Here is an 18838-nt window from a genome sequence, read left to right as displayed (position 1 = left end):
AGTATGCCCACTGTAAAGGTCTCCACTGTTAACTGAATTAAATTTTAACAGGATTTACTTGCCACTATGAATTCTTTAAAAGATGACTATATAGTTAAATCTTAACACAGAAGCCCTGAAAAAAAAAATCATATGTGCTATAATATATAATGGAAAATAATAAATAAATGAGAAATTAGGAGGAGTTTATTTTGCTGTTCATTCTACAATTTTCATTGCAATCCCATCTTCCTCTCAGTTGAGCTGTTTTGCTTTTTCTATCCCATATCAATAACATAATGTCATTTCCCTACCTGGATAGAGAAGCCTGGTACATTTTTAAAGTATATTTTACTCAAGTCTACAGTTCTGATATAGAAATTTTTTTTTCATTGCTTAGTTGCAAAAAAAAAAAAAATCTACAAAAATCAATGTTTGCATTCTGAAAATGACTATATGGTACTTCGAGAACTGGAGACAGAATTGTGTTTATGAAAACTTTTTCTCTTTTCATTCTGCTGAGGAAATAAAAGCTGTTCTCTCCAGACAAACTTTATCTTCCTTACATCCTTAGATATTAGCTTTACAGATACAGCAACACTACAAGAAGGTAGTATTCAGCACTAAGCAAGTAAAATAAGGACCTCAAATATATTACGCTTCTTAGCTGTGATACCATTATTAAAGAATTACTGCTGGCAGCACTTTTTATCATACAAATTAAAAGGAACACAGTATAAAGAAGCAGAAGAAAAAGAGTAAAAAGGAAAGCTTTGACATGTACCTAGCTGATCTGCCAGATGTTTCCCTTTCTCCACAGGAACAATTCTTTCATCCTCCATGTCACATTTGTTTCCGACCAGGATCACTTGTGCATTGTCCCAGGAGTAAGTCTTGATTTGTGTGGCCCTACAGCAGGTCAAAAACCAGTGTTACTTCCCATCAGCCATGCCAAAATACAATTGTATGTTAAGTATGAAAACAAGTACTACTAATGACAGCATCAATATCTCGACCGTATATTGGTTAGAAGACAAATGACCAAGCTTACACATAAAGCATGAATGCAGATAATGTAATTTATAGCACCATTCTATTTTACTACTCCTTAACTTTGTGTGACAATACAGTTTCTTGTTAAGATTTTGCAAGTGTTTTAAAGACCATGAGACCCAGACAAAAAGCTGAATTGAATAATTTTTGAAGTCTAGGCACAAAAAAGCATTCTTCTAAAGTTTATTCTCCTGCAGCTGTAATCTGTCAGAGGAACAACAATCAATTACACCTCTTAAGGATATTGTCCCTATACAGAAAGCCATACAATAGACACACACTTCATCCTAGATTTACCACTTCCTGTAAAATGCCTAACAATAATTCAGAGCAGACAAAAAAGATGCTCATTTGCTGCAGCACATTTGCTGCAGAGTTTTAGTAACACCAGAAGAAATTGTGTTTTGAGAGTCAAACAGATGGAAGCATCAAGTCATCTTTGCTTGAACAGGAAAACTGGTTCATGGACACTGAAAATTGCATAGAAACATGGAAACAATTGCCAAAGAGAAACAGAAATTTACCAAATTGGGAAGATATGGGATCAAGGTAAGGCTCTGTGAGCTAATATTTGAACCCAGAAAGATTAAGTGATACCTAAAGCAGGAAAGAGCAGATGCAATGACAGACGGCAAGTAGCAGACAAATGCTAACTTCAGTGACAGAGGGATCAAGTACATGGGAGCTTAAGCAGGAGCACTGGGATGAACTTAAAGCCTCTAAAGGTCTCTGGGGCTCATATGCTGAAAACTGGAGTGGAGATAGCTGTGGATCCCAGGACTCTGACCTTACATTTGGCCTCTATAGTTCTTCTATGACAGAACAGAAGATTTTTATTTCTATTTATCCTGAGGGGCCGGTCCTTTCCCACCATCCTCGGTGAGGTGTCACTGAACCAGCAACAGAACAGTATTAGCTTGGTAGCACTCATTTTCATCCATTTTTTCAGACTGGCCCAACCTATTTTATCTTCACCAAGATAGCTTTATCTTTTAAGACTCCCTCCTTCCCAAATGTAATTAGGTTGCCAGAAGTGATACAATCCTTCCTTCCTGCACCCCTCCTCCAGTCCCTAACTCACCTTCCCACTCTTTGTCCTTACTTGCCACCCCTCCATACAGGACGCTACAGTTTCAGACAAACCTGCCATTTCCCAGGAGAGCCAGGATTCCCCTGAGATTTTTACTTCTGTTTAGTTTGCTTGAACTCCCTTAACAATAAAGCACTTGATTCCTTCTCTTTTGAATTAGCAGCAGCCTCCCTCTCTGATCTACTAATGATAATTTTTAATTAGTTTGAGTTGCTTACTTGCCTTTTCCATGGAAAGCAGACAGTCATGTTACTCCACAGATATCTATGAAAGAGGGGGTCATTTCCCTGTGCAACTTGCCTTTAAGCAGCACCCTGTTTGGATTACACTGGAAAACATAAACCTAAATGAAGCCCATTGCACAAGCCCAGACCCATACTGCAACATGCAAAAATAATAAAGGACTTTGTGCAGTGAAACTTCTTACTCTTCTTAGTGTCCTCCTGGAAAGGCACTCACTCCAATCCAAATTTGGGCTCCTCCACTTTCACCCTTCTGAGTGCCTCCCTGTAGACAAGCCCTGTGAGAGCTAATATGAGTCTGTGATGAGTTTATGCAGTACTCTGGGGTTTCTCAAGACTCATCACAGAAAGGGATGACCTCAGAAATCAACCAAAGCCCAGGAAGATGAAATCTCCCCAGTCTCCCTCCATAAGCAATAAAGAGAAAGAAAGTCTTTCCAGGTTCAATTTAAAACACCTATAACCAGGCTTCTCTTCTGACTCCCATTCCTCTCTTGATTCATTTCAGCCCCTGGGGGGTCATATGGAGACACACTGCCAAATCTTAGCTATTTAAACAGAATTACTTAGAAAATGAAAAAGAAGAAAAAAGCACAAAGGATCTCCAACAGAACCTCATCCTTCTGCTTGTTTTGTACAAGTTAGTGAAAAGCCTTTCTGGCAGAACACTGCCATTTACACTTACTAGGAATAAAAACAAACAAACAAAAGTTATGAAGAAGAATGTCTAAAAGAAACCTGATCCCTATACAAAAAGAAAGGCAGCAAGTTTCCAGAAGCTTTTGGAAAAGTAAATAAAAAGGCTTGTGCGACTGAGATGTTTCAACAACTACCAGGGCAATCCAATATACACACTGGGAAAAATGTATTTCTGTGACACAGTAACAATGCTGTGACTTATTTGTGCTGAATTCCCCAAATTAATGATAAAGCATGGTTTTTATGCTTCGCACGTAGAAGAAAAATAGTCTCAGGTTCACGGTTACATGGATATATCAACAGCCTAATTTGGAGATCAGCCTTAAGGATAAATAAGGCCAACAATTTGTGAACCCAGCTGTCACTTAAATCTAAGTTAAATTTAACCAATTTTTTTCTTCCCTTCTATGAAATTGTCTAGATTGTCTAAAGCAGAGTTTCCATAATATTTTCTTTTTACTTTACAGTATCAAATGCTGAGTATATTCTAGTTTCAGTACAGTTTCAAATGAGGTATAAACCATTGATTTATCTACACGCAAAACTATCAAGCCAATGTCAAATAATAACTGTCAAAGGAGCCTACTAAAAAAAAAATCTAGAAATTGAGCTGAGAGCCATGAAAGCTCATTTAACCCTTTCACTCACCCTACAGGAAAGACATCTTATTATTCAGCCATGATCCTCCTCATTCAGGAGAAAGAGTGCCTTTACTTGGTTTAGAAGAAGTATTTCTGGAGTGACACAAAGCAAATCAGAATCCTCTTTAGGACATCCACCCATAAGAAGGGTGAGGTAAAAAGATCACCCAAGGAAGAAATCATATGGCAGACTAGAAGAGATATTCTCATTTCCCTTGTGGGCAGGTGAGGCCAGGTCAGGAGGCTGTTAAAACAGTCACATGCCAATGAGCCACAGATGAGAGGTAAAGTGCACCACACATACACAGGAGGCAGTTTTAGAGGGGATGTTGGAGCTTTGTGAAAAGGCTCAGAGAATAATAAGGCTAGTGAGCACAACCTGCTATGGCAATTTGCCAGCTAGAGGGAAGACATAAGCTCTAAGATGCTGGAGAGATCTAGAAGGGAAAACATTTCTCTCTGATGGAGAGCTGACTTTGCACAAGGCTACCTTCCTATAATTTCAGTGTAATTATGAAAATGAATTTTGAGATCTATGCACACCCCTATGAGCTCAACAGAAGGTAAGAGTTTGTCATGGGCAAGAGCTTACTTGGAGTGCTAGGTCTCTGGTTCAGCTGTTTGTTCATGCTTTTGGCTTGTTTTCTGTAGGGAACTCTGCAGGAAGAGACGGTACAAGAGAAAGCAGTGAGATGGGCTGAGATTCACGTTGACAGCCTGCTTACACAGCATCTTAAAAAACCTGAATCACTAGACAGCAATGGGCAGGGCACCAGCAAGAAGGAACAAGCTTTAGACTGGAGAACGTCCTACTCTAAAAGACAGATTACTACTGTACACAACTTGACCCATTCCAAGGTTTTGTGAATGGGTACAATTTTAGGATCCAGGAATTATATTCAGGTGGGAAATTCTTACCAGCCAATGAGAATGGACTGGGATGGAAAGCAGCCAAAAGTTAGTGGAAGGGGCCTCACTTCGTATTTTATTTGCTAATTATTTTCTTGAGGTATCCTTGTAAGCTTGATTGTATTTGCTTTATGAACCCAGTCCCATGATTACATGGCAGATGGCTTACTCATCTTTTTATGCCAGGAAAACACTCAAATCCCATCCACATATGCTGTTTTAGAAATAACTGGGAAGGTTAACAGGTTCCTTACTGGATTTAATTCATATTAACTGAGTGCTGCTGATTGATTCTCAACATCTGAAAGGGCAGCTGATCTGCTGCATCATGCTGCATTTATGACAAAATATTCAACTTAACAGTATTCTTTATTTACTGTAGCTGGACACTGAAAAAATGCATCACTATCCAGCTACGATAGCACGACACTCAAAAGAGAGAAAGGATGTGTAGGATTAATTGCTGTAATTTCTGGAAACTTGCAGGATGTAAGAAGACCCGGGAGGAGCTTTGCTGTTAGCTTTTGCATATATTCTAGGTATATGCCCCATTTAATTTCAGTGAGGGTTGAAGTATGGTCTCAGAACCAGTGTGGTTTGTTGCAGCCTCACCTAAACCTCTGCAAGCTGAGAGGCAACTCACGTATCGGGCCACACACGTTCCTTGCAAGTTGCCCAGAGAGGTTGTGGATGCCTCCCCTCCCTGGAAGTGTTCAAGGCCAGGTTGGATGGGGCTTTGAACAACCTGGTCTAGTGGAAGGTGTCCCTGTCCACGGCAGGAGGGTTGGAACTAGGTGATCTTTAAGGTCCCTTCCAACCCAAACCATTCTATCATTCTAAAAAGCAGCTTGCAACTTTGCCATTTCCTGGAAATCTAGGAGCAACACTACTGAGGATAACAGCTTCATTAGTGGAGAAGAGGTGGTTCAGGCACTTGCCCTCCCATCAGACCGTCTCACATCCCAAACCTTCTGGCTCCAGCCCTTTCACTCTTCTGGAGGTCCTCCCTCCTGGGCACAGCAGGGAGAGCAGGAAGGCTGTTCAACCCATGCATGATGGATGAGACAAGGCAGAGCTGAGCAGCAAGGGCATGCTACTGACTTTGCAGCCTGTGCAGCTTCCCAGTTGCTGCCACTCCATCCTCTCACCAGCACTGAACAGAAGCACTGCAGGAGTGTTAGGGCTCTGTTTTTATCATTAGGTATGCTGCTGCTGTCTCTCACTTGACCTGAAGAATGGACTAGGCTCATGGACATAAAGACTCTGAGCTAAAGGAGTTCAAGTAGTAGACACCTTAATTTGCCACAGAGAGTATGGTTCCTGACTGAAGTCCAGATGCAGTGTAATGTTTTTTTGAAGCATATCACCCAGCATGGTGGAAAAAAAAAAAAAAATCCTACCTACTTGCTATGCTAGCAAATGGCAGAGGGTGATATAGCAGCACAGCACCAGACAAGCTTTTGTTTCCATTTCTTGTCCCTTTGGAAGTTTAGAAAGCAATTTTGCAGACTGGGAAAAAAAACGTCTCTTAGGCGCATCGCCACTAGAGGACTCTGCTGGCACAGCGATGCTGCTTTGCTACAGTCCTCACCTCTCCCGTGGACAAGCTTCAAAAGGAAGGAAATGGGCTACCACAGGCCGATTTTATCTGCCACACTACGTCATTTGTGCTCAGAATCTTAAAACTGATGGTTGGAAAGATTCCTGACATACGGAGTAAAAAGCAACAGTGATGGTTCACCTCTGTCCTTTGGCTGATAAGGTGCTCTTAGCAAAGATACTCACGAGGTCCCTGTGGCACAGGAAGACATGAAGTCAAATACACAAAGCCAGCCCTTCCTAATTCTTATGCTCTTGCACCATTGCCTTTGATGGAACAGATGTTAGACCATCTCCAATACAAAGCTTCAGGTTAAACTTTACCTGTGCAAATGTTAAAATAGTAGCTCATAATGGCAGCTCATAGATTGAGATTTGGTATTTTTTGGCTAAGTTAAAACTGGTAAGTAAAACTTATTAGAGAGGAACCAACAGAAAGACAGACAAACTGGTCATATATACCTTGTTTCATCAGGGAACCAAGCTGAAAATATTCATAGTTCAGTGAAAGAAATTGCCCTAGATCACGTGCCTGCATGCCTATGGAAAAAATCCCTGTGCAGACATTTGCAGAAACAGCTTCATCTGAGGTTGGTGGAGGGTGTGCCACATGGAGGAACCTGGTTTTGGCAAAGCCTTTGGGTTTGTGTTTCTACCAAGGAAAAGTTTATTCCTCTATCATTAGTTGCTGAAGAACAGCTCAGTGAAGCTGTTGCAGTTCACTTTCTGCAGCATGGTGTCATGGTACTGGAGATGGGATGAAAGTGGAGACTACATCTTTAGATGCGATGATCATGACTGACTGCTTCAGTGGACAATGAGAACAAATAATGGGCAGCCTTGAAAGAAGGCCAAATTACTAGAAACAACAAACCATGTTGTTGCAGCTTTGGAGTTACAACCTAGATTAGGGCATATAGAATATGTGTCCAGCAAAAAGCCAGACTGAGCTGGATGCCAAGAGCCAGTGCCATAGCCAGCATATGTCACATGCTCCTGGTAAGTCACTGAGATCATTGCAAATCAATATCTCAGACTTGGGAGATTACAGTAACCGCTGCACTGCCTTTCTTTGCACACTGACCATACCCATCTGCAGTATACAGCAACAGGGTAACAAGCAGAAATGACTGCAAGACACTTGAAAGGAACCACAGGGGTATTACTTCTGAGGATAAACACAGCCTTTCCTCTACCTTCCCATGCCCTGCATTTCCTACAAAATCTGGTGTCCCTTTGAGAGGATGCCATGTCAGAATGTGAACTCCAACAACAGGGTCCAGCCTTCTGCTTATCTGTGCTGTGCCTGTGGCCACCACCTCACAGCAGCAGCTCAGATGTTTTCACCCCAGGCACTGTGCTGGGTCCCTGCTGAGAAAACAGCTCCCATCAGCTACCGCCGAGGGGGCTGCAGGCACTGCCCATGGCCACAGCAATGACATGCACTCCGGCTCTTCTGGGAAGACCGCTACTCTTCCTGCCCTGTACATGTACTTGCCTGGAAGGCAAGAGAGCAGGACAAAGGTCTGGGCCACAGCTCTGCTTCCAAAATCAGATCACAGTATGGGGTGAGATTGGACATTTCTTCCCTAGGAAGAAGGCAGATGGCACGAGCTACAATGGGAGCCTCCAGGCGGGGAAGGGGAATCGCGCACCAAAATGTCAGGGAGACGAGCCTGGGTACCAATGCAGCTTTGATAATGTCATGGAGTTTTTCAAGTGGCTGACCTGGTGCTTTCTTTTTTCACTGTAAACTAAAAATATTTCCAGGCTTTTTGTCATCAGAAAGTCCAGAAATGATTTTCTGGTGTTTCTGCATCTGTACCAAATTCAGTGGAGCCAGAGGAGCTTATAGCAGCCGAGAATCCGTTTCATACCTACTTTTAGGGCTAAGTCCCTATCCTTCCCATTTAATAGGTAACTCCTTCTCCCCCACCCCACCATTCCACACTGAGCGCTGCCTTACAGAGTTGTTCAGGTGCTTTCTGTAGTCAGTGGTAACAGAGAGGCCCCTTCCAAGGGGTATGCTTACTTTCTGTCCTAGAACTTGCTCTTCTTCCTCTTATTACAACTACAACTAATTTAAACTTCACAAGTTTTAAATGGGTAAAGTTAGATTTTTAATTATCTCAAGTTAGACAAGGTGAATACTGTTCCATGTGTCTACACTTTTTAAGGCAGTTTGGAAAGATATAGCCTTATAAGATTTTAAATGAGATCTGACTCAACCAACCACTGGATTGTTTTAGCAGCATAGCCAGAAACCTCATAAGCCCAAATAATGCATTAAAGGATTAATTTCTTTACAATAAATTAGAACTTTAAAATCCAACAGCTGCTATAGCATGCTACTATATTTGAATTAAAGTGAAGCCGTAGGACTTTTTCTAAAGAGTGTTTAAAAGCCAAATTATTTATCCCAGAGTTTACATGAAGAACAAAGAGTACAATGATGCAAAGCAGTGTGGAGGGTGGGATGTCTAATGTTCTCAACAAACAATTGTGAGGAGAGAATTACCCAAAAAACGAACAAACCCAACAACAACAATATTTCATACCAGTCCTGCACTGCATTGAAGGAGTCTTCACTGGTGATATCGTACATGAGGACGAAGCCCATGGCTCCTCGGTAGTAGGCTGTAGTGATGGTCCTGTATCTTTCTTGTCCAGCTGTATCCTGGAACAGAAAGGATTATTTAGGCTTTAAGACTTTAGTTCTCAGAAACAGGAGTTGTAGTTAGGTCCTGTATCTAAAATAAGGCAACCACTTTTTGTTATTATACATTTTTTAATTCTCATTTGCTCCCAACTGAAATGAACTCTACTTAAATTTTAGCATTAATTAGGCTTTTGCATCAACTATGATTTGTTAAATGCATTTTGACACATGTACTATTAAAAAAATACCAAAGATTTCAACCCTTTAATTGCTCTTCTCTGCCTCAGCCTCAATGCAATAATAAAAATGTTAGCAGAGTTCACTGAAAGCTGACACTTCAAAGCAGAGGCAACAGAGAACAGTCCAGGACTGTACCAGGCAAAAGACATTTATGTGTTGCAATTTAGTGTCACAGTCAGGAAAACGTCCTTGAGATAGATGCTGCAGGTGACGCGGTTCTTACCTGAGGTTAGAGACAACAATTAAAGACTTGATGCAACGAAAATTATTCTACAAAGTGAATTTAATGTGGAATATCCCATGTCTGAGGTGCACATACTAATTCGAGATTTACTAATCCTCTTCTGTTGGTTCAGTTTAATTCTCATTACTTATAGAGTGTTGTAGAATACCTCTACCTGCAGTTGTCATTTCTGTGTTCAGCCTGGCAGCACAGAGGTTAAACTTTGGCATATACAACAGAAGAACTTCAAAATACTTGTGGCAGTTGGAAAACATGTCAACTACCATCTGTTGGATGCCAACACCATTTATTCCTCACATTTTAGGTGCCTGCTCTTAAACTGAGGAACATTTCTACATCAGATCAGCAGTCCTGTAGCGAATCTGTTCCCTCTGGACCTGCCTTCTGAACCAAGGAGAGAAGTCACGTGCTTAATGTATCTCTCATTCAGGAGGTATCTATCATTTGGACAAACACATTTCATCCTCCTGTCCATCATTCCCATACATGCAGTTTTGGTTTTGCTGCATGCAAGAGACAGTGTTGGCCCTTCCAGAACACATGCTAGTCAGTCTATGAAAGGGGAAAACATCAATGATCGCCTGTTGTTCTGCACCAGAATATCACAGAGGCTCTCTGTAAGAGGAAAGTGCTTGTAAATAAGCTCCCTGCGGCTTGCTTAAAAGGCTCTGCCTATTGCACTACCGTGAGACTATCCACAGCTGTAACACTGCTAGTTTCCTAGTGGAGAGATTATGCGGCAGGAATCTTGCCGTTTCTCCACCAATCCTCTGGAAAAAGAAGGGATTTTTCCTTGAAACGTGTGCATTTATTTCAAGACAGGGTAGTCCATTGGCTGATCACAGCGAGGCATTGCACACGGGCTGAGTAATAGTCCTGCTCCCTCCTGACAAGTACCACCAGAATGAGGTGGACTACACCTTGCAGCCTGACTGACCATTTCTTCTCCTGCCATTGATAAATCCATCACAGAGCACTCTAGTATTCACTGACACCACAACCTCGCTTAGCTGCTGAACAGCTAAACCAGCCGTGCCAACTAGATCCCAACTATACTTCTTCAAGTGGGGCAGGTCTCAGCAGCAATAGTATTGTTCTGTTTATTCAGAGACATGGTAGTTGCTTTATTTTAGCGTGACTTCCTAAGGACATGAGGCTTATTAAATCATCAGTCTCCACACATGCATGTGTATATGCTCATTACAACTATTCTGACTTGTGATCAAATTTGACTGAGGGGAAATGGTCTCAAAGGTACATTCTTACAATTGTCACAAAAATAGTTGGTAATGTGAAGAAGAGAGACCTTTAAGTAAACCTTAGCAGGGGAAAAAAGCTTAAGTGCAATGCTTATCTTTTTCCAACACCAAAGGATCCACAGGAGAGAGGCATTCCTCATGCCTCATTAGGAGAAAGACCTAAATCAGTATTAGTAAGTTCTCAGATCCTGCAACCAACAAAAAGAAACAAATCCATAGGAAGTCGGGCTTCTTCAGTTCTCATGCTCACAGCATTATTGTTTTATGCTTGCATTCCCAGGTTCTTCTATCTCATCTTCTATTTTCTGCTCTGTGTTTAACTAGTGCTCATTTCGGCTTAGAGCATGAGGCTGTGACCAGACAGTAAGCAACTGCAAGACGCATTGTCTAGCCACATGCAGAATAATTTGGAAAGAAATTAAATTTGACAATGGCTCAGAGCAAAGAGTTTGCTCTGAGGATGTACATCCAGGCTGTCCTGGGAAGCAGCCCCAAGGGACTCTGAGGGTGGCTTCCAAAACCTGCCCAGGTACCATCTTCAGTGCCTTGGCTCAGTGAGGAACTGGACTCAGCCCACAGAGTTCATCTATCTTAAAGGCAAACTATGCTATTGTCTGAAAGCTCTGAAATGTAATAATTCTGGTTTGTTGATTTCACTATTCTGCCTGTGAACCCCCTGCGTGTGGGGGTGGGCCCCCATTTATACGTTAGCGAGACAGGGACGTGGCTGCAGGAGGTTCAGAACCCCAAAGGGCTACATGCATTTGCTTAGTCATAACCTGATCTCTGGTGGACAATGCACTTACCTCATTAGGAAGGCAATTTGCATATTCATTAGTATATATTTAGGTGTCTGCCTTCTCAGGTTATCGGGGGCGGGGGGGGGGGGGAGGCATCTTATATTTCATGGTATGTAAAGTTTATTCATAACCTTGCCCTGGCAGCCATGTGGTACAATGCAGAGATGTGATTCATCTCTATGTGAGTCACTGATGGATTCCTCTCTCTGTTTTACTGTACAGGTACAGAGCATGTCATCTCCCCTTAAAGGTTTTTAGTTGCATTTCTCCAAATCCATTTGAATCTTTGTAATATCACCCTGAAGTGATTTTTTTACTTCAGGTTATGTTAGCTTCTTAGACAGCTATAAACTGGCTTAATTTTCTTGACTTACACCATGTTTTATGCTAGCTTCAGTGAACAGCCCCCACCCCTCCCAGATACTTCAACACAAATAAAATAAAACAAACTGCAAAATCTGAGCTCAGTTTCTTCAGCATTTACAGTAGCTGCCCTTACATTAGTTTAAAACACCACAAACCTTAGGTAATTAGGCATTTCAGGTTTTTATGTGGAAGACGTTTATCTAATGAAGGAGAAAATAACTGATGCGGATTGCTTCCCCCCACCCCCCGAGTTGTTTGCAAGATTTCCAGGTAGACCACAAACTCATTAGAAAACAGGTAGATGAGGCACAGGCAGGGAGGGATCAGCAGAAACCCAGTGTAGCTCTAATTAACAGTCTAGCCAAATGCCTAGGAAGAATAGCCCGTGCCTTCAGCATCCAGAAGCCTGTTTGGCTGTCCCTGATGAGGAATAAGAAAGCTTGGTTGTAACCTAGCATGGAAGAGCCTCTCTGAGGTCTATTTACACTAACGTGCTAACAACTCTGTTCTTTTGTAGCTTACATATGCGCCTGTCCTTGATACAGACAATTAAAAAACCCCACAAGACCATTAGTTGGTAGTTTGAAACAAAAATTTGAAGGTTTCACATTAATGAGCAATCAAAATTCAGTGTTTATCAGAGGAGAAAAAGACCTAAATGCATTTGCATTATGTGCAGATGCCCTCTACTCACAAGATCCATCACCTAAACATTCACGATAGGAGCACAACCAGCTTTTCTTAAATTTAAATTTACTTGCCTGTCTCAGCAGAAACAACAAGGTACTTACACAGGAAACATATTTGAGTTTTTAAATCACGACAGATGCTCTTTGCTGCAGGTCTGAAAAATCAGAATCCCTGATTCTGAACCATTGATCGCTCTTCTAGTGAAGATTTCCAGCCACAAGTTCTTTGTTCCAAATAAAATGTCACTGAAACTCCTTATCTGTACCAGATTTAATCCTCTCAGCACCATGACTGTTCTAGCAGTGTATGTCACAAACAGCCTCTAAAGAAATAAACCTTTCGATTTTTTTAAAGGATTATGGTTTGATTTTGTTGTTTGTTTGTTTTTAAAAAGAAGAATAATACATAAGAATAAGAGTCACCTGTCATCCAGCTGGTTGGCAACAATTTAAAAATGCATGTTCTTCGCATTATCCTTGCTTAGGCTGCTCAGAGTCAGAACAGAGGCTACGTCAACCCCAATGACCAGCACCAACCACAATTTCAGGGCTGCTTCAGCTGTGAAGGAGAGACCTCTTCTCTGTTGTTCAGCATCACATTGTGACATCTATGATATAGCTTTTTGCACCTTGTTTGGAGTTTGGTCAGCCTTGGAGACAGGATAATCAACATCACAGCGCCGTGGTTATAGGGGCAGCAAGTTGTTAGACATCAAAGTGTGAAGAAACATGACTCCCTGCAAACACAGCTCAGTTCTCAGCAAGACTGGCCACCTCAGCTCCTGTTCTCTACACGACAGATAACCTGAATAAGCAAGAATAAAGGCACATCCTGAAGGCAGAGGGCTGTTTGTCTGGGGCCAATCTGGGACTCAGTAATACTCAATCCCTTTACATCTGAGACCTGTTTACTTTCCCTTCTGCATGGATGAGGAAATATTCATACTCACATGGGGCTATGCCGGTGTCTCACTGAGAGTGCCATTCTGCAATCCGTACCCTCCATCCCGCCCCACTCTCTTCCCACCTCCAGGCAGATCTCTCAAACTATTCATGCAGCCTTCTCCACTGCTGCCCTGTTCTGCATTCCTCACTGGACCTAGCTCGCTGCTCAAAGCATAATTTTCTTATCTTTCTGGACTGTTGCAATGTGAAGTGTTAAATTTCTCATGACCTCTAGCAGTTCTAGTTGTTTTGGTCAATATTATTGATGTCTCCTGCGAGGTGGCTGGTATGTTCCCATCCCACTACTCTCATGTCAGGATGTGCATTTCAGACTGCACACTCTCTGGGGCTGAGATTTCCGCAGCCGTGCGTTTGCCCAGTGCTCAGTTGCAGAAGGGCTCTGCTCTGCAGTTGGAGCTCCGGGATGTTAGGACACACAGACATTTCCTTTGCAAAAGTACATTTTTGAGTGGAAGCCACCAACAATCAGCTAAACAAAAGTCACCTTGAGAAAGACAAAGGGGAAAAAAACAACCCACCAAGAATGACAAGGGTGAGTGAAGAGAGTGACCTTGGGCAGACTAGTACGTGTCATTAATAAGAGAATGCTAACATTGAGCTTACTGTTCCTCCTGGCAGCTAGAAATAGGAACAAACAGACAAGCAAGATGAGTCACTGGTTAAGACATGGAAAAGACGTGATGTCATGAAAAGCCTGTGAAGTTTCAATTGCTGCCAGGAGCAAAATAACACCTGGTTCCTTCAGAGCTCAGCTCTGATTAAAATGCTCCAGTTCAACAGATCATATTAAGCATGTTTTTTTTTCCTCTCTTGTTATTGAGTGCTCCCATTGCCCAAGAGTTACTGGAACCTACTCAGACACATTTAGCTACCTTGAGAGCCAGTTTCATTTAAGCAATATTAGCAATATGCAGCAAAACACTTCTGTTGTGAAAAAAAAAAAACAACAACACAACCCCCCTGTCTTTTTTGATAAAAGGCTTTATCCTCACAAAGTGTTTTTTAAACATTTCCCCACTATGGATATCTTCACTTCAACTCTTCAGAGGTAGTAAAACCAGAAGCCTTGGATAATTTCAGTACCACCAGTTGTAAAAGCTTCACTTTTCCCATCCTATTTTGCTTACCCTGTACAGAAGCTCCTACCACCCTGTTTTCTCTAACATTCCCAGACTAACTGCTCTCACCAGGGAGATAGAAATTTTACGAAAAGAGAGTTTTAATACATGCAAAGCCCACAAGAACTCACCAGTATCTGGTCACTTATCAGAGGCCTCAGTCTTCCCCAACACACACACACTTTTGAAGTTGTCCCCTGTAACTCAGTGGCCGCGTGTCTCTTCAGGCAAGGCACTTCACTTACTTTTCTTTTTAAAGTACTTTTGCAAACTAAGCTGATGGACAAGGAGGAAAAGTTAGCGTATGTTGGCTTCATCCACCATTAAAACATTTCTGGTGGTTGGGAAGCCCCAGCTCTTTAACTTTGCTCAGCAACTCCCCACCATATAAGACAAAAAGTGAATCACTAAAAATACAACAGGGTGCATTTGCTCAGCAGAATGTAATTTCCAAACTGGAATCAGGCCAAGGTACTGTGATTAACACTACTATTTATGACTACTAAGATGTTAAAAAAATTATTTCCCTTTTCCCAGGTGCCTTGAGATTGTAGTGAAGATTAGCAGTAGTTGCCCTTCCTGATCTGTCAAACAGTAAGGAGGACTGAAATAGGGCTGCTTGCTTATCAACATTATCTGCTCTTCTCGACTTTTTGTAGGTTGAGTTTCTCTGCTAGAGTATTTAAAAGACAGTAGCTGCAAAAGAGAAATCACATGAAGATGTACACACAAAGATAAAGTTCAATTTGCACATTTCTTAAATCTTGCAGAATTGAAAAGCCTTATTTTTCATGACTTAGAGTTAATATGAAGATCGGTCTGATATTTATTCTTCCTGATCCAGTTACCTTGATAGAAAAATAAAGAAATGGCAGTAATAAAAATATGTGGCATCCACACCACATGCCTACTTTCAGCTTCCACTTCTCTAGCTGCAGATAAACAGCAAACAAAGTTCAAGAGGTATGATGCATTTGAAAGGCCATCCACTGTGGGCAAGTGATAAAACCATCACTGCTATGATAAAAAGATATTTAAGAAAATTTTAAGAGGCTGAGATCCTAGAATAAGAAGCATTTTAGGCACTGAATGCATTATTATATGACTATTTTGCCAGTTTTGCTAGATGTTCTGAGATCCACATATATCCTTTAATTCTGTTAATCACTGTAAGAACAGCTGTACAATGCACTGACGTCTGAGCAATATTAGCCACAATAAGGATTATTAATTAGCTGGGGTTGTTGAGAAGCAGATAAATTAATCACAGCCAGAGTACTTCAGAAGCAGCACTACACTACTGTGAATGAGCAAGCGTGGACATCCTAAATGGTCCTGCAGTGCAGTGGATAGATGTGCTACAGTCCAGCTACCACTGCCTGGGTCCTAACAGCAGTCTGCTAACCCATAGAGATGTACAGCAGAAAGGAAAATCTCAATACGTTATGACTCAGCTACCAAAAGAACAAATGCAAAACCTGTGAGGAGCAAGTTAAATGATCTGCGGTGCAAATCAGTCTAAATTCAGTAGCCTGGTTCTTTGATCTGGAAAGGAACAAGGACAGGTGAAGGGAATTAGCATTACAGTGCTATCGGCCTCCCTCCCCCGCAAAGGCACGCAAGCAGAAGAGCAAATCCCAGCTCCGAGAGCAGCAGAACAAGACCCAGACTTCCCGGAGCCTATTTCTAGGTGATCAAATGTCATGGTAACCAGCAAGAGAGCGAGAGGGGCTGCTCGGGTCCGTGCGGAGCAGGCTCTGCGCAAGGCTGGGCAGCAGCGTGGTGGTACCCAGGGCCCTGACTGCGGCTGCAGGACTCTTGGCAAGACCTTCGGTTAACTCCTTTACAAAGCAAATAGTTACATCCGAAGGTGTTTATGAAGCTCAGTGACTTTGTGCCTGGAAGACCTGTTCGTACCCCTAATTGTAAGAAAACTTAGTATTCTGCTACGAGCATCACTCCCAGGGCTTGTTCTTATCAAGGGAAGATTTCCGCTTATTCAGTAGCAGATTAGGGCTAAATCTGAGCCTCGTACTTCATAAGAACCCCCTAGAGATATTATGTCAAGGGGGTCAATTCTAAGACAAAGTGCTCAGAAATTCAGGGAAGGTGTTTATATTTCTAAGATTAAAATACTAAATCAAATTACAACCATGAGGCAAGAACACGTGCTTTAATTTGGAAGGGCAGCAGCAAGACAAAAAGAAAATAACCAAACATAATTTACATTAAGAACCACACACCAATAAAAAAAAAACAACCTTAATGTGTAATTTTTCAAGATTTGGTGGAAATTAAGAGTTGATCAGGCAATTTCCAATGTATTATCTCCCAATTTAGGGAAAAAGTCCTGCTGCTGAATTCAGGTGAGCATTAAACAAAAATATAAAGACATTTAAGGTTCTAGCACTCAAGAAGGTAGAATGAAAGCTTAAAGACAACAAAACCCAAGACCAATCTGAAAGTCATAAATCAGAAGGTAATTAAAAAGGAAAAGAAAAAGGTATATATCTCACTTCAGTAGAGTTTGCAATACATTTTCTAGATGCTGGAATTAGCAATAGCATAGATTTGTTTATCTCCTAAGTTTATATTTGATACAAATGTGCATATACTTTGAAAAGCAATGCAGTAAGTAAATCTGATACAGTTTTTCATTGGTGACATGAAGGGGGGGTTGTTTAAATTCACAAAAATGTAAAAAACAATCAAATGGAATTTGAAACTTTCCAAGTAAACCCACATCTCTGCTGAGAATAGAAAGGAAGACTTTCAGCTAAAGGACAGCTATTTTAGAGTAGTTGTAAGCATCTTAAAATAGAGGCTTAGAATTGAAGTTCTTTGTCAACCACAACAGTACACACATGATGATGCTCAGTAACAGCACAAGACAAAGAAAATAATCTGCTACCAATTACCGTAATATTTTCTAGTATAACCACACAGCCCAGATGTTAAACTAGAAATTTCATTGTGCAGCAGCTGCAGATGGCTCTACTGCACTCGCGAGGCAGTTCAGTGAGCAGCTGTGAGGTCCCTTTGGGGCTGTTGTGTTTACAGTGCCTATGGGTTTCTTGGTGTGAGGTCCTTTTGCACAGTTTTAAGTTTACCTACCTCTGTGGTGATGCTGTATCCTCCTTTCCATTTGGAAAGAGGGTCGTGAGCAAATACTTCTTGACATACATGTGAGATGTTTTGGTATTTTTACTGGGTACTAATCACTTCATCACCACGACACCTCCCTGCTCTGTCTAGGCCATGTACTGCTTCCTAGCCCTTGGCCTGTGGACACACTGAGTGCCTGAGTGGCTCAAATCTTACTGATGAAAAGCACATCTTTGTATTTACCTTTTTAGAAAGACAGAGGAAAACCACAGCAGATTTCCCAGCTCAAGAAAACGTGTTGTTGGCATCATAAAAAAGGAAGGACATATGACTAATTTATCTGACATTCAAACAAACTTCTAACCCAGTTCCAATCCTCGCCCAGCCAGTCCCTACCTATCAAGAACTGCTTCTCCCTGCTCTAAGATCAAATGGAGCTAAATCAGATTTTCCCTACCACCATTACCTACTTCAGATGTCCCAATTACTTCCTTCATCAGCTATTTAGAAAACTGACTTTTAGCAGCTCTTCTTGGCAGGAATCACTCTGCATTTCTTCTAATTAAAGATATTGCACCTAAGCTCATTTTAGGAGCAAACCAAGCCAAAATCCATTTTTCTAGTCCTTTTTTCAAGGTTAAATGGTTTCGCCAAGGAACCCAGCAAACAGAGGAGAGGAAGCCCTATTTAAAGGGGGGGGACGGGGGGACGGGACCAAAGGAAAAAAAAATAAATCTTTGAAGACCTGGCTCATTGAAAAAGACCCCAAGAAGCCAGAATACATTTCAAACAGATTTAGGAAGCAGAGTACAGCTGGGTCAATTGCAGCATGTTCTGCAGCAGGTCCACAACTCTGATAACTAATGAGAATATAATGTCAGCATTACACATGATCAGGATTTCAGTGAGAAAAATCCTGGCCCAAATTGAGGTTGGATAGATGCTGCTTGGCCCACCTTACATTGCCTTTTGAGTATAATCAGCTGGAAAACGAGCATTTATGGATGTTCGTACCAGCGTGAACCTCATGCAGTTGAGGTCAACCAATATAAAGAATGAACATTGACAAGAAAAATACTGGTGGAGAACTCTATCATATTTCTAATGATTTATTAAGCGATATGAGGCATAAAAGCAACAGATCATTTCAAACCCAACTTGCTGCTAGGCTAATATGTGC

General features: G+C 41.5%; 1 protein-coding gene across 4 annotated transcripts in view; it reads right to left on the bottom strand.

Moving 5' to 3' along the window:
- Nucleotides 1–18838, bottom strand: part of RAB3B (RAB3B, member RAS oncogene family) — a 60043-nt gene that overhangs the window by 5119 nt on the left and 36086 nt on the right. For 3 of the 4 annotated variants that reach the window (XM_069788752.1, XM_069788750.1, XM_069788751.1), the window contains 2 exons: nucleotides 8771–8889; nucleotides 764–888 (listed from right to left, as the gene is read on the bottom strand). In XM_069788752.1, the coding sequence (XP_069644853.1) occupies nucleotides 764–888; nucleotides 8771–8889 (244 nt within the window). Of the gene's footprint in view, nucleotides 1–763; nucleotides 889–8770; nucleotides 8890–14684; nucleotides 14944–18838 lie in introns of those variants that run through there. The other variant, XM_069788753.1, reaches the window with a different exon arrangement.

This window comes from Haliaeetus albicilla, chromosome 8 (assembly GCF_947461875.1).
Source record: "Haliaeetus albicilla chromosome 8, bHalAlb1.1, whole genome shotgun sequence".
Taxonomy (NCBI): Eukaryota; Metazoa; Chordata; class Aves; order Accipitriformes; family Accipitridae; genus Haliaeetus; species Haliaeetus albicilla.
Note: the sequence above shows the minus strand (reverse complement) of the source record. Positions and strands in the feature narration are given on the sequence as shown.